The sequence below is a fragment of the Thamnophis sirtalis genome, unplaced genomic scaffold, assembly GCF_051295495.1.
Source record: "Thamnophis sirtalis isolate CommonGarterSnake01/CBP01778 unplaced genomic scaffold, rThaSir2_p1.2 scaffold_1, whole genome shotgun sequence".
NCBI lineage: Eukaryota > Metazoa > Chordata > Lepidosauria > Squamata > Natricidae > Thamnophis > Thamnophis sirtalis.
Window position 1 is genome coordinate 109844319 of NW_028261381.1, and position 15235 is coordinate 109859553.

The following is a 15235-nucleotide window of genomic DNA, read 5'->3' on the forward strand; positions in this document are numbered from 1 at the left end:
TAATATAAAAGTAGACTGGAAAGAAGTACAAATGGACAAAACATTTTTAGAATTTAAAAAAAAGGAAAAACAAACTATGTACTGTAGAAAACCAAGGAGAAAGACTAAAAATCCTTTAAAAATATTCTGTCTCCGGTCTTTCTTTAAAACAAATAAATATTTACAAAAACCAAAGATTACAAAATTATTTTATTGACAATTACCTTACAGGATTTTTCTCTGCAGGGAGTTGAGTAAGATGTTTCTAGCTAGTGTATTGAAACTACCAGAAAATAGCTACCACATAATATTCTGTACATATAAAACCTCATCCTGTATTTTAAAAAAAATTACAGTAATTGAGAGAAGCTAAGCCTATGAAATATTACAATGCTCTTATTTACTGGCTATTGTACTTCAATATTTAGGCAAGTATCAAAATCGTGGGCATTTTTTCCCATGCATAAGCTGTTCAAAGAATAATTTCCCCTGAAAAGGGAAAAATCACCAATGATCAATACGATAACCCAAGTAGTGGGAAAGAAGATTTTTTTAAAAATAATCTTCTATCTCAATTTGAATTTAACCTTGGCGAGAAAGTGAAAATTCAGAAAAAGAACTCTCTCTGAACTGCTGTAATCAATTTATTTGGAAAACACCTGACAGAACAACACACTCTATTTATGAAAAAATTAAGATGTTTCAGACTCCAGCAAGACATTAATAAAAAGTATGAGATTACAATTGAAAATAAAGGCTAAAAAATGTTCAAAAGATTCACAAAGAACAATTCAGTCTCAAAAACTGAAATAGGTCATTCCATCCTGAAAGTTGCTGTAAGTTTCTAACATGGGAGGAAGAATCAAATTTTGGAATTTTGGAAATATCACAGTTTACTGTCCCATTTTTAAATAGCTAACTTATTTACCTCTGTTTCTTCACCAAGTCCTCACTAGTTATGAATGCCATGTTCCCTTCTGTCATTGTAATCTCATTCGTTTCTCTGGTGGCCCTTTAGTAGTTGTACTCTGTTGTGTGGTCTTTGCAGCTTCCTTCTCCTCTTGTTTTATAGCTTCAGGTGCTGGCTCTGATTCTTTCTTAATCTGATCCACTGGGAAAAAATAAACCACATTAAGTCTAATTCTAATAGACTTACATGTCTCATTATCACTACCATGAGATATTTCCTAATGCTATAGCTTCATTGAATCACCTTGATTTTTACCAGTAAGCCCAAGGAACAAACTCAATTCCATTACCCTATATCTGAAAGTAAACAGTTTCATTTAGCAGAGCAATGCAGAAATGACAGCTAATTAAAGAGCTTTTAATTCTCTCTCCCCCCCCCCCATTTTCAAGTGGCCTTCCCTTAACCTAAAACCAGAATTGCTATTCAAAATTGCCAGAATACCAAGACTGCTAAATTGATACATGCAGATTTTCTTTCCCTGTGAGAAAAATCATAAATTCCTGCTCTTTGGACAGCATAAGGGGAAAAAAAGATTGAAGGCTTGGAATTCTTTAGGATCCAAGTTACAGAAAATCCATATGCATAAAATGATATGAATAATGACCAACTGGGACAAAACTATCTTCTCAGAAGCATTAAATCTAATCATGTACATTTTCTGAATTTGGTCTCATTTAAAAACACTAACCGAATTCTTACCTGGGACTGGCTTTTCTCCAGATTTTTGCTGTGAACGAAGAGAAAAACCAAGTCAATAGTCAAAATACTGCAACGTGCTCTACATGGGGCTGCCCTTGAAGAGCATCCGGCGACTTCAGCTAGTCCAGAATGCGGCCGCGCGAGTGATTGTGGGCGCACCGCGGTTCGCCCACATAACACCTATCCTCCGCGAGCTGTGCTGGCTACCTGTTGATCTCCGGGTGCGCTTCAAGGTGCTACTTACCACCCATAAAGCCCTCCATGGTAGTGGATCTGAGTACTTGAGAGACCACCTCCTGCCAATTACCTCCCTACGACCTATTAGATCACACAGATTAGGCCTCCTCCGAGTTCCATCTGCCAGTCAGTGTCGACTGGCAACTACGCGGAGGAGAGCCTTTTCAGTAGTAGCTCCGACCCTTTGGCACGACCTCCCCGTGGAGATTCGCACCCTCACCACCGTCCAGACCTTCCGCACAGCCCTCAAGACCTGGCTATCCCGTCAGGCCTGGGGATAAAGATTCTAATCCGCCCCCACCCAAATGATGAATGAATGTTGTGTTCTTTTTTACTTATGTATTGTCTCATGTCTTGTCTTGTATTCCCCTCCCCACAAATTGTAAGCCGCCCTGAGTCCCCTCAGGGAAAAGGGCGGCCTATAAATAATAAACAAACTCAAACTCAAAAATGCACATATTTTTGATGTAGATATAAGACTGCATTCTCTTACTGAACATTGCCCAAATGGAGAATAAGAAATGTTGGTTGTAATCTATCTAGTATAACCGGATTCAGGATTAACATAGCAAGTCACACAAATGGTTGTCAGTTAGAAAATGGATTTAATTTCTATTGCCTAAGAAGCAGGGCCAGAACTAATGAGTTAAATTACAATGAAGTCAGTTTAAGATAAATGTAAGGCAAAACTTTCTAATTATACAAGCTAGCAGCCAGTGGAACAGACTATTACATTAAGTGATGAGTTCTCCTTGCTGGAAGCCTACTCAAAATATTACAATCTGGGATGGATGGCAAAGCAAAAAAATGTTTCTCATTATTATAGAATTGGAAAGAACCTTAGGGTTCATCTAATTTCCTGCTCAGTACAAATTCCCCTAGAGCATCTGACAAGATCTAAATTGGATAGGCGGTTATATCACTTTTAAGATTCCTTTCAACTCTAAAATTCTATGAAATATTTTTCTGCTATGCTCTTCATCTATTTGGTCATTTATGAATGTGAACAATGTTATCTCAGTACCACATCCTGGTTTCAAGCTCAACTGAAAAGGATCCAGGTAATAATTTCTTTAAGGTCCCTTCAGAGTTGCAAAGTGGATTTTTTTTTTCAAAAACCTTCTCTTTTTAGATTGGAGACAGGATGAAAATTCTTCAGAACCACTGAATCCAAGAATGTTGGGGTTCTTTTTTGGTCCCCTACAGGTTATCTCTTCTCCACAGCCTGAAGATCCCATCCAGTTCTTTGGGAACAACAGTCTCAAACCCTTTTCATGCTAAATTACCACATCAGTCAAACTCAAATGACCTGAAAAGCCAGAGTCCAGTTCAGAGCAGGTCTTCAATAGTTTTGACAAAGTATCTCATTGTAGCAAACTGTAATTTACTACTTGACTGTTACCTGCACAAATTTGGGGGGAAATTTTTTTCTCAGATCTAGAAGTAATGCATCTACACGTTGCCTCTGGAAAATAGAGCTTGGCTCCTCCTTCTTCTTTGTTTTTGGTTTGGCTTTATCTGAAAATAAAGTTATGGAGATCATAATGGAAGCGTATCAACTTTTTGATACCATAATTTATAAGCATAAGGGGAAATTAATTCTAGTTACTGAGAAATGAAACTCAGATGGATGTTTTTGGTATTCTGCAATTCAGGTAAAATAGGTATGACTTTGATCAATTTGTATTGCTACAGGAAAAAAAAAATAGATGGTAGAAGATAATTCTGCCAGCCCTGGGTAACTGAGAATACATTTTAAAACAGTAATTACTAATGGAAGAACCTGGCTCCTTATACAGAAATATTATACTGATATATGATATTTCTGGAGTAAGAATTAAGAATCATTTAGTAATTAAAATACTGGATTAGTAGCAGGGAGATCCAGATTCTAAACCAACCTTAAGCATAGAAACCAACCGGGTGACCTTAAGAGAGACCTAACTAGGCTCTGTGACAACCCAGCCAAAAGAAATCTCCCCTCTTCCATGTACTGACAGTTTTGCTTGGTGATCTACCCTGTTTCCCTGAAAATAAAATCTCCTCGAATAATAAACCCAATCCGGCTTTTGAGCGCATGCGCTATAATTCCTCCCCCCAAAATAAGCCTTCCCCAAAAATATTGCAGCTGTGAGGTGACCACGCTCGCTGCCTCCTGCACCTCAAAAATAGTAGGACCTCCCCAAAAATAAAGTCAAGTGCTTATTTCAGGGGTCAAAAGAAAATAAGATCCTGTCTTATTTTTGGAGCAACACAGTAGGCAAATACAATGCAAAAAAACCAGAACCTGCAATCAAATGGGAAAAATACAGTGAGGAACATCACAACATTTCCTGGAATACTTTACTCATTCTGTATTCTATTATTTTACAAATATAAAGTGACAGCAACATTAATTGAATTTCACTGAAGTATACAGACCAAGACCAATCGCATAATTCCTATGGAAAAGAGAAGGATAAATTTTGAAATCCGGAGCCTCAAATATCTTACCTCGTTCCTCTTGATCTTTGAAATGCCACCAATAACCTTTGGAAGGGTGATAGCGACAATAAGACATAGCTTCCTCAAAAGCTGACTGGATTCCATGTACTGCAGTGAGCTGGACAATATAAATTTGTAAGAAAATGTGTGATTTCTCTCTTTGTACAGTACTTCAGCCAGCCAAATGGACTGATTCACAACATATATTTTTCACACATAACTCAATGTTCTAAACTTTGTTTCGATACTATTTCCAATTATGTCATTACAAATCAGGATGGAAATTGGGCTAAAAGGAGCAAAGAGAGCAATCTGCTAAACTTCCCTTCAGTAAAGAGGAAATAACAGACAGGAGGTAAAGAAAGAGTGATAATCTGCCCTCAGACTAATTTTATATAGTCTGACCTAGTTTTAAAGCCCCAGTACAGTACAAAAGGTGAGTGCCGACCTCTGACTAGACCTATCTTACTGCCCCTGCAACATCTAAAGAAAAAGAGGAAAAAGGATACCAAAAAAAGTGGGGGAAATGTTGTCAGACAAATAGGTGTATGCATTCATTATGGCTCTGATTTCATATAACGTGCAGTCTCCAGAAACCGTCTCTGGAAGGATCAATGAAATAAATGCAATCTGATTACTTATTCATATTTTTAAAAGATTTATATGGCTAGCCATTGTGTAAAACACAACTTTAGGTGATTCACTGTAGTAATAAAGTTAAAGACAAAGGAGCCTGGGGTCTGGTCCACAATCTCATATCCATCCAACCATATAATACTCATGCTCCAACTTCACACTGACCTAGTGACCCAGTGCCTGTGGGAAAAGTCAACCTTGTAAAATCTTTTCATTTTTCTCCCTTTGCTTACAATTTTATAGACTTTTCCCCCAGAAAAAAGGGGAAGTTTAAATTAAAACAAAGAACCAGAAACCAAACCACATTTTTGTGGGCATTTTTTTTATTCTAATAAAATAAGTGTCATAGAAACTTACCACTCTTGAGTTTACAACTGACCCCAAGTCAGGTGCCTGATAAATTACTCCAGCAATAATGTAATAATCAGCCAATGGTACAACTTTAAAAGAAGCATAGCATTAGTCAACCAATCCATTCTAGATATATAATAGATGCAATTGCTGAATTTATTTCATAAAACAGTAAAGAAGTTGAAATATAGCTAGATTACAAGACTATTTAAAGCCTACATCCTCAGTAGATTTACTTTTATGGGCATGTATTTAAAACTACTTCAGTGTAATGAAACAGTAATATATAAATTCTCCAAATTCTGCTTCCACTAATCAGATGAAGAAATAATTGGCCTTACACTTCAAAAGTAACAGTGATAGAGATTTAAAATGCAGTAAGATTGAACAAACATGGCCAGATAAAATCTTAACTATAATAACAACAGATAAAAATCTGTACCATAATAAGATACCCAAAAGAGGAACAGCTTGGAGACAAAGCTCATTTTGTTACCCATATTGCATTTTACCACAAGAGGGCATTCCTTTATTGTTGCAAAAAGATAAAGTTAGCCTCAAAGACAGCTTCCAATACTATCCACATGTCCTTCACAGCAAATACTATTATTTCAAATTGGGTTAGATGGTAGGAGGTAATGAAAATCTTTTACAGAGCCCCAGTTTTTTTTTAAAAAAAAAAACCCAAACCAATTATTTTAAGCAAGATTTAAGAAGAAAACATAACAATACAAATTATCAGAATGGATAGAATTGTTTCTGGTTATATTTCTTCTTCTATTGACATAATCAAAAGGAGGAATTTCCTTGCTCAAAAATAGGAATATATTTGCTCAGAATTTATGCAGTCTGTCCCAACAAACAAGTAGGTAGGGCTGTGAGGCAAGATGGGAGCACTGGAGAATAACATACAATGTTACTTTAGATTTACAGAATCACAGAACCGAAAGAAGTTATTTAGGCCATTGTAGAAGCCACTGCTCCGTGCAAAATGAAATAGGACACATAATCCACCACTCTATATGGAAGTAGTATGCCTGCATAAAGAAAATCTGTATCAATGGCAAGATTTCACAATCTAGACAACATGCAGATGTTTGCATTTCAGCTCCCCAAATTCTCCAGCCACATAAAAAAAAAAAAATCTTGAAATTGGTCTGTCTGAAGAACATGCAGACTGGGAAAGGCTGGTCATAGGTTACATGCTATATTCTAAATAGCACAGCTGTCTACAGCCTTACCTTGTGTTGGGTTCTGTCTTTGCTGCTTACGGATAATGAAGAGGATTGGCTCCTGTGCATGAAGAAGAATATATTCTACTCCAACCATTTGACTGAAAAATAAAAGGACAGAGCTAAATTTAGAGACACAAAACAATAGCAGATGCTGTAAACACTAGAAACTATAAGCTATCTTAGTGTAGAGAAAAAAGAATGGTCCCTTTTTGAAAAAAGGTAATTCAGAAATCATTACGTAGTGAGTCATTTCTTCCTCCCCCTCCACAATAGCTCTTGATAGAGTGAGGATTTATATTAATACAGCTTTAATAAATTTACCAACTGTTGGTCTTCTCCCCCCACTCCCTCCTGCACATAAATAGGTGAAAGACAATAATTTAAAAGCATATTGATTTAAATTAAATACATTTAATTTAATCTTTAATATCAGGAAACAGAAACCATAATGCAATTCAAAAATCTCAAGTATGATTGGAAAAATGAAAAAAGAAAAGACTCAATTAAGAAGTTTCAGAATGTACAAAAAAGAAATTAGCAGCTTTAATAGGAAGTAAATGAAAGGAGTTAAGATAATAGCAGCAAATCTAAAAGACCTGGGAAGATTCTGAATAACTGTTTACTAATGTGAAAATGGTACATCAAAAAGCAGCCTTTCCAATGCAAAAAAGGAATAATATATGTTAAATTTAGCCTGTAATACTACATCAACTTACTTCAAGTGGTCCAAGGTTAGCCTTTGCATTTTGACCATTTCATTGTTGCATGTTCGATCATAGAATGGATTACTGCGCTCTGAGAAATAGTCCAATACACTCCCACTGTTTAATATTGGAATCCATGAACTATCAACCCAGGAAATTCCTAGCAGATTATCTATAAGAGTAAAATAATGAGCAAGAGAGAAGTAAAAGGAGAAAAAAGAGAAACATAGTTTCACATTCAGAAAAACCAATGGCATTTAAAAAAAACCTATTTTAGTTTAACCAACCTGAGATAACCAGTGCAAAAACTTATATATTAATGACATCAGTCCAACAATAATACAATAAATTATCTCTTTAACATGAAGATCCATTCTCTACTCACTGACGCATCTTTAAACAATACTGTATATTTAAAGTAAAACATTTAAACTATCATTTACAAATTTTTGTTTTAATCCCAAGGCACACAAAACAGAAACTTGCTGAGGTTAAGCATATCTGACACAAACACTGGAGGTCTCCTAAGAAATTTGCATTTGAGGTCTTGAGTTCTATGGCAGTAAAAAGACAATACATCAAACTGATAAATAATATCAGAGCAGAAATCTTTGAGCAAAGGAAACAAATTCAAAGCCACACTACCACTCCATAACCTATAGTAATATACTTAGAATATCATTCACTCCAATGATTTCTATGTCCAACAGGATGCCATAAGAAGATATAAGAAAAATATGACACTGGGAATTTTTAGCTTATAAAAATGATAGGAATAGTGAATATGATAAAAGGTTTACAAATTTGACCATTGTTTAGATAGATTTTCTTTCTTTTCCTATAACTGAATTCAGAATATAGTTAGTCCTTGACTTACAACCAAAATGGAGCCCAAAATCTGTTCCTAAGCGAAACATTTGTTAAGTGAATTTTGCCCCTTTCTTGCCAGTTGTTAAGTGAATCACTGAAGTTAACATGGGTTTTAAGTGAATCTACTTTCCCCACTGACCTTGTCAGAATGTTGCAAAAAGTGATCACATGACCACTGGGATCATGTGCAACTATCATGGGTCAGTTGCCCATCCTTTGAATTTTGATCACATGACCTTGGGGATGGCTGCAGTATGAAAGCATGATTTATAGGGACAAAAGAACACAAGAAGGGAAGAAGTGGGGTGATCCAAAGTAAATGTAGCGTGGCTGGCAGCACTTTATATAAGTTATGTCTCATGGGCCTGCAGATACAATACAATACAATAGCAGAGTTGGAAAGGACCTTGGAGTTCTTCTAGTCCAACCCCCTGCCTATGATTCCAGTATGTACCCTGGGTCTCCTTCCCTCTTCCATATTTATGTTGTTTAATTCCACCAAGCTTTTTGGAAGCTTCAGATAACATGATATTCCTAAAAATGTTACATGTAGCAGATAAAATTCAGGTATTGCATTATTATAGTCTAGTAGTGTAACATATCTCGGGGCAAATGCTATATAAAAGATTAAGGAAAGGGTAAGGCCATTTTAAATATTTAAAAAATACAATCTCCTGAGATTTTTCAGTGAAAAAAAATATTTTTAATATGTATAGGAAAAAAGAATACAGAAGTATTCTAATTCAATCTGAGATATTTTAGCATTATTATTACTTACAAACCCAGAATTCTCATAGCAATTATTCTACAGCAGATTCTTGATAAGGAAGCTTTGAATCAACCTGAAATCCAACCTAAGATGTGATATATGGTTGCATAAAAAATGCATATGCTGCTTCAGAAATCTTTTAGAAAGCAAAACCCAGATGGCTGGGAAGCCATGCTTAATGCAGCATAAATAGGTCTATGAATAATACATGTGCTGCTCTCTAGCTCTTGGAAGACATCAGACAATCATATGTAAATATATCTGCTCCATTCCTTTCTATGAAAACAGTTTGGTTTTTTTTACTGGGGTAAATTACTTCTTAAAAAGTAATTAAAATAAACATTACAGAAGCATCCAAGATAGGACGGCTTAACAGAAACTTCCACTGACTTTTTTTTTTTTTTTAGTAAACTGTACACATCTCTCTTTCATGGGCCACACTGGCTCCTCAGGTAATCTGCCTATAATGATTTACGTAGTGATGGTTTACAATCTTTTTTTTTGGTCATGGTCATTAAGTGAACCCATGTTTTGCTATAGGCTCGTTTTGCCAAAAACAGAAAATAAACAGCGGGTTTTGGCAAAAGCATTGTAAACATGTGATCATGGCTAAATGTGACCTGGCTACTAAGTCTCCAACATGCAGTCATGTGACTGCAGAACTACAGAAACTTCAAATCCATGTCATAAGTATTCCCTAGGTAAGTCCATCATAACTTTGAATGGTCACTAACCAACCGGTCATACGTTTAGAGCTACTTGTAGTTGGGTTCCTGGGTACAATTCAAGGTACTATTTATTGTCTCTCAAGTTCTTCAAGGATCAGGACATGAATGTTTAAGGGATCATCCTTACATAATTATGTCTGCTATCCAGATCTAGCATGGTGAGCATGCTGGCTTCCAATATCAAACAATAGCATCCTGTAGGAACCCAGAGGCATCCCTTTTCTGTCACTGCTCTAGAGTGAATCCACCCCCACAAGTCTGTTTGGGCCTCATTCTGCTTAACAGAAGATTGATATTCTAAAACAAAAATACAGGATCAGATTAATATTAACCAATGAGTGTCAGCTGTTTTTTTTCTTTAAGAATTGCTTTTGATTATTTCTGAACTCTACTTAAAAATATTTATGATTTGCACTAAATTACAAAAAAAACCTCATAATTTAAAATTAATTCTAGCTTGATCTTGGAATATATTAAAAATATGGTTTTCATTTGTTCTTTCCAGACCTAAAGGTCTGTCTTTTCTGTCACTATAGTTTTTGTATGGTAGCTGTCAATAGTGAGTGATCTGATCAACTGACTTTCTTGTCTTTTTCACTGCTACAAAACTGGAAGAAATTTCTCTTTTTTATAGTCAAGGTTTGACAGATGCCTGGATTGTCAGTATGTTTTGATTCTCAGATTATTACAAAAACTGGTTTCACTTAATCTAACATGGCTTGTTTTAATCATAGTATGAACAAGCTATAGTGACTTGATTCACATACAGTATATACATAAATTTTTCTTCATTAAAAACTTGGAGCTGGGTTTAAAAATGGCTTAGACACTGTATTTTTTAAAGTTATAACAATTTATCCCTATCAGTTTCATGCATATTGATTTGATAAAAGTTAAACATAATATAAAACAGATGTTTATCCAAGAAATTAGCCAATTATTTAATTCGCTATTACACAACATTTTGCAATGCTAGAAAAACTTCAACCAAATTGATTTCTCAGGAGAAATTTAATAGTATATAAATGGTATGACAATACAACTTCTACATAGGTGTTTCATTAACATCTAACAAGCTTTAAAAATTAAAATAGTTGCTGTTCTAAGACTATATATATATCTCTGCTGTGTATCTGTCTCACTCATCCAAGTAGCTCCTGAAACTGAACCCAACACTTCAAAGCATGAACATTTATTTAAATGATAATGAAGTATTATATAGTCTGGTCTTCTCATTTTGACTCATGTGCAATATTTATCTAATTTCCACAGACTAGAAAATGTATATACAATTGCTACATTGCACTCAACAAATCAAGCCAACATGTCATTTGTTCAGAAGAAAACTAGCATAACAGTTTTTTTTGTACAATTTTGCTAACCAATATTAGTCAGACTGCATGACTAATTACTATGGTGTCTTCCCCCTCCCAAATGCTGGAGATTTAATTTGAAATCAGAAAAAAAATCTGAATGGATCTGAACATCTGAAGTTCTTCCGGTCCAGAAACTACCCTGGTTCTTCTAAATAGATTTAAGCTGCGAATATCCTACAATCACTGGATAGTAGCGAGAAGTTGACGTTTTGTGGCTTTCGACGCGGTTCATGGAAACACACCATGCCTCTGATGGAAGCGGACAATAAATAGCCCCGGAAAACGTGCTTTGGAAAAATACTAAAATAAAAAAGTAACTAAGCAAGCAAGCAAGCTGGTCCTCCCAGTTTCGTGGGGATAGTTCCTGTTTATACCTAAGTATCAGGCAGCTACAACTACCCCACGCTATTCCCTTCCAATACCTCTTATGTCGACAGCCGCCATGATTAGCTTCCGCGCGTCGCTGCCACTCTCTCCTTGACGCGAAACTATGATCTCCTTAAAACCATAGAGAAACGGCGCTTAGACCGATCAAAAGGGGAGAATCGGCGCTTTCCTAGACTGGCGAGGGGGGGGGGGAGAGAGGGTTTGCCTGCGCATGCGCAATTCGTTGCTTCATGTGTCCAAGCAACAGCAGAATACGGCACGGTTTCTATAGGAACGCTCACAGCGTAATCAAGGCTGGATTCAAAAAAGCGTTTCAAATCAAGACGCTATGAAAGATTTTCATTGTAGTTCTCAGGAAGTGCTGGGCCTTAGAGCATGGTCATAAGCACTTAGATTCCAAAATAAAGTGACCCAAGTATATACATTGTTGCAATCTTGGTAATTAAGCCTCATCTCACCTCTGCAGCTACTTAGATGCATAGCAAGTCCGTCATTCCCTACCCACCAAGCACAGCTACGAATCTTAAGAGTGTCTGAAAGTGGGGAAGTCTTCCTGTTGTAACTAATCATGATATACACACAGTATGACTTTGATCAACCAATTTAAACGGTTTTGTAAAATTAATTATATTGTGCAATTGGTTCTGTGGATGCAAGCAAACGAGGTAATGTTCATCATTTTTTCATGTTGCAAAATTCCTGGGCCAAGGACGTTCAAGTTACCTGATTGTGAACAGGCAGAACAACAATGATAATCTCAAAGGCTAATAACAATCAGCATGGGGAACAATGGTTATTAAAATATGTCGATATAGGGCTTCTTAATTGGTTCCTTACATTCCTTTTCAATGCATGCATCTCACAAAAATTATCTGTCTTCATTGTATGGGGTCCTTGGTGCTTTCTAAGTCTGATGGGATTTTTGTAAATGTTTCATTACCACACTAGATAACAGTACTAGCAGTCCAACTCTGAGCTACAAATATCTATCAGCATCTAAATTGCATTTACATATTAAGTGTCTATAAAGATGTACTGAGTTGCAAGCTTATGTTCAATAAAGTTAGAAAAGCAAACTAATAAACAAATGTTCCTCCTGTTCCATATTTTATTATTGACTCTTCTATCAATCTGTTATCAGAGCAGAGTGCTTTACAAGGACTAATTCCAACAACCCCAGGTAAATTGCCCTTAGCAGGCAGAACAACCTGTCAAGTTTGTCTGGACTTAGAAACTAAACATATTGTAATTGGTCTTCTTTTGGGAAACCACCAGCGAATTGTTGGAAGAAATATCCATCAGGGTTCAGTTCCAAGTGGGAAAAAAGACACTGGAAACATGGAGGCTATTTGGAAAGATTGTTTAATGGTGGACGGGACCACTTGGTTTGAGGTCCTGGGCAAAAAAAAAGCATATGGGTGAGAGAGGGAGATAGATTTATACCCTCTCTTGGAGCTTCCTGTTCCTGTGTAAGAAATGTATTCTGATTGGTTGTCAGACTCCCACGGTGCCAAGTTGAATCTTGCTGGGTGATTATGTAATGAAGGAGCTTTGGGCAATTCCTATTATGACTGAGGGCTAATCTTACCTTTGTTGGATCTTGGGTGAGGGCATCTGCTTATGAATAGACCTAGCTATATCTTTATCTCTTAAATGCTGACATCTGCTGTGGGCTATTGAGGAGGGTGGGGGCGATTAAGAGTGAGTCTGCTCCCTGCCTAAAAAAATATTTCTCCATTTCTCATCCAAGGAAATATAATATTCTGCTTTTTTAATATTTCCTAGACTATTTCATTTTTCTAGAAGAGGGGGGGTGCTAACATCCTACAGGAAACCACAGCTGTCATCTAGATTAGGAAGGCCCAAAAAGGGGAGGGGGGAGATGAAGGTACCTTTTTGTATTCCTGGCAAGAAAACTAAGTGAATTAATTCATGAACTACCGCAATCAGGATTTGAGACTGACTTGAAGTTACCTTTTGTACTATACAACTTACTACGGATTCCTCCTGGGGAAACACCTCCAGGGTTTCATAAACCAAAATACTGACGAATAAAAACCCTCAGGAGAACGAACACTACAGAGATTATGCTATTATTGCTATGGGAAATGAGATGGCCCAATATTTGAGCTGAGCTTGTATAAGGATTAGAGACTATCAAAGCTAGTTAAAGTAAAACCCAATGGAAATATCTATGCAAATACTACCGCAGAAGGCCATGCAATCATAATTGCAAAACACAAATATTCATTTTGCCTACCACTAGAAGTTTAAATATTCCTAAGCAACATGCCATAATTTACTATGTTCACACATCTTTAACCATGGTTTGCCTTGCTGTGGTTTGCTGAATAAATTAACATTTTAATTGGCTAGGAACAGATAATACAGACAAGGTTGATTCAAATACATTTAACCCAAATCATACAAGCCATATGATTTAGCATGTTGTATAAACTCAGTCAACACCTGTCCATAATATACTGAATTATTGCCTTTTGAAACAAAAGGTTTCACAGGAACCCAGTCGTTTATAATATATTCAAAGAATTTTGTTTAAGAAACTGAAGTCATCTTGTGAACATAGGCATTCTGGTCTATGCAAACAGAATATAATTATAAACATGAAAACCTGAACTGAAAGCCATTTTTAGCAACAGAAATTAACAACTGTTGATTCTAACTTGCTTTTTAAAATTTTACTTCTGTTCTAGTAATGTTAACAATAATTAGATCAATAGATTTTTTTACCATGAGTTAATCCCTGTTTGAATATTGTTAAAAGCTTCATTTGCATTCCCAGTGATTTGATGTCAGTTTCAACAAACCAAGAATAACCTCAGTTTGCCAGAAGGGGGTATCTTGAGCAGCATACCTGCAACTTCAAGTCAATTGTTATTTTTTTGCTTTTCTTTTTTAAATGTTATAAATAAGTTTAAGTACTTAGGTGTAAGCAGGAACAATCCCTATGGATCTGTGAGAACCAGCTTGCTTGATTAGTTACTTATTTTAGTATTTTTCTAAAATATGTTTTCCTGAGCTTTTGTCTATTTCATCAGGGGCATGAAGCATTTTTGCAAGCAGTGTTGATACTGAAAGCCATAAAACACCAACTCCTTGCTGATATCCAGTGATCATAGGATATTTTCAGCCTAGATCTATTTTAAAGCATGGAAGAACCTGGATATTTTATGAACGGTGAAGTGGAATGGAATGGAATAGAGAAAATAAGAATTAGAATTAGAGCGTTAGAAAGGGACCTTGGAGGTTTTCTAGTCCAACCTCCTGCCCAAGCAGAAAACCTTATACCATTTCAGACAAATGATTGTACAATCTCTTATGAAAAACTTCCAGTGTTGGAGTATTCACAACTTCTGGAGGTAAGTTGTTCCACTCATTAATTGTTCTGTCAGGAAATTTCTCCTTAGTTCTAGGTTGCTCCTCTCCTTGATTAATTTCCATTTATTGCTTCTTGTCCTGCCTGACGAATAGCTGGAATCCCTTTTCTCTGTGGCAAACCTGAGATATTGGAACAAATGTATCATGTCACCCTGAGTCCTTCTTTTCATTCAACTAGACATACCAAATTCCAGTAACTATTTCTTTATGTTTTAGACTCCAGTCCCCTAATCATCTTTGCTCTTCTCTGCATCTTTCTAGAGCAGGGCTGTTAAACTCCCAGCTCGCAGTCCGGATGAGTTACACGCTGGCCATGCCCACATCCAGTTTAGCGAAGGGGAAAGCCCTGATATGTCATGTGATACCGCCATGACAACATGAGTTTGACACCCCTGTTCTAGAGCCTCAACA

General features: G+C 36.3%; 1 protein-coding gene across 1 annotated transcript; it reads right to left on the reverse strand.

The window, feature by feature from the left end:
- Positions 1-171: 171 nt before the first annotated feature.
- On the reverse strand, positions 172-11571 carry MED6 (mediator complex subunit 6). The gene is made up of 8 exons (XM_014059612.2): positions 11461-11571; positions 7308-7467; positions 6598-6689; positions 5363-5445; positions 4379-4487; positions 3288-3403; positions 1649-1676; positions 172-1090 (listed from the first exon to the last, which is right to left on the reverse strand). The coding sequence occupies exons 1-8, from the start codon at positions 11480-11482 to the stop codon at positions 960-962; spliced, it is 741 nt and encodes a 246-aa protein (XP_013915087.1). The 5' UTR covers positions 11483-11571; the 3' UTR covers positions 172-959.
- Positions 11572-15235: the final 3664 nt, after the last annotated feature.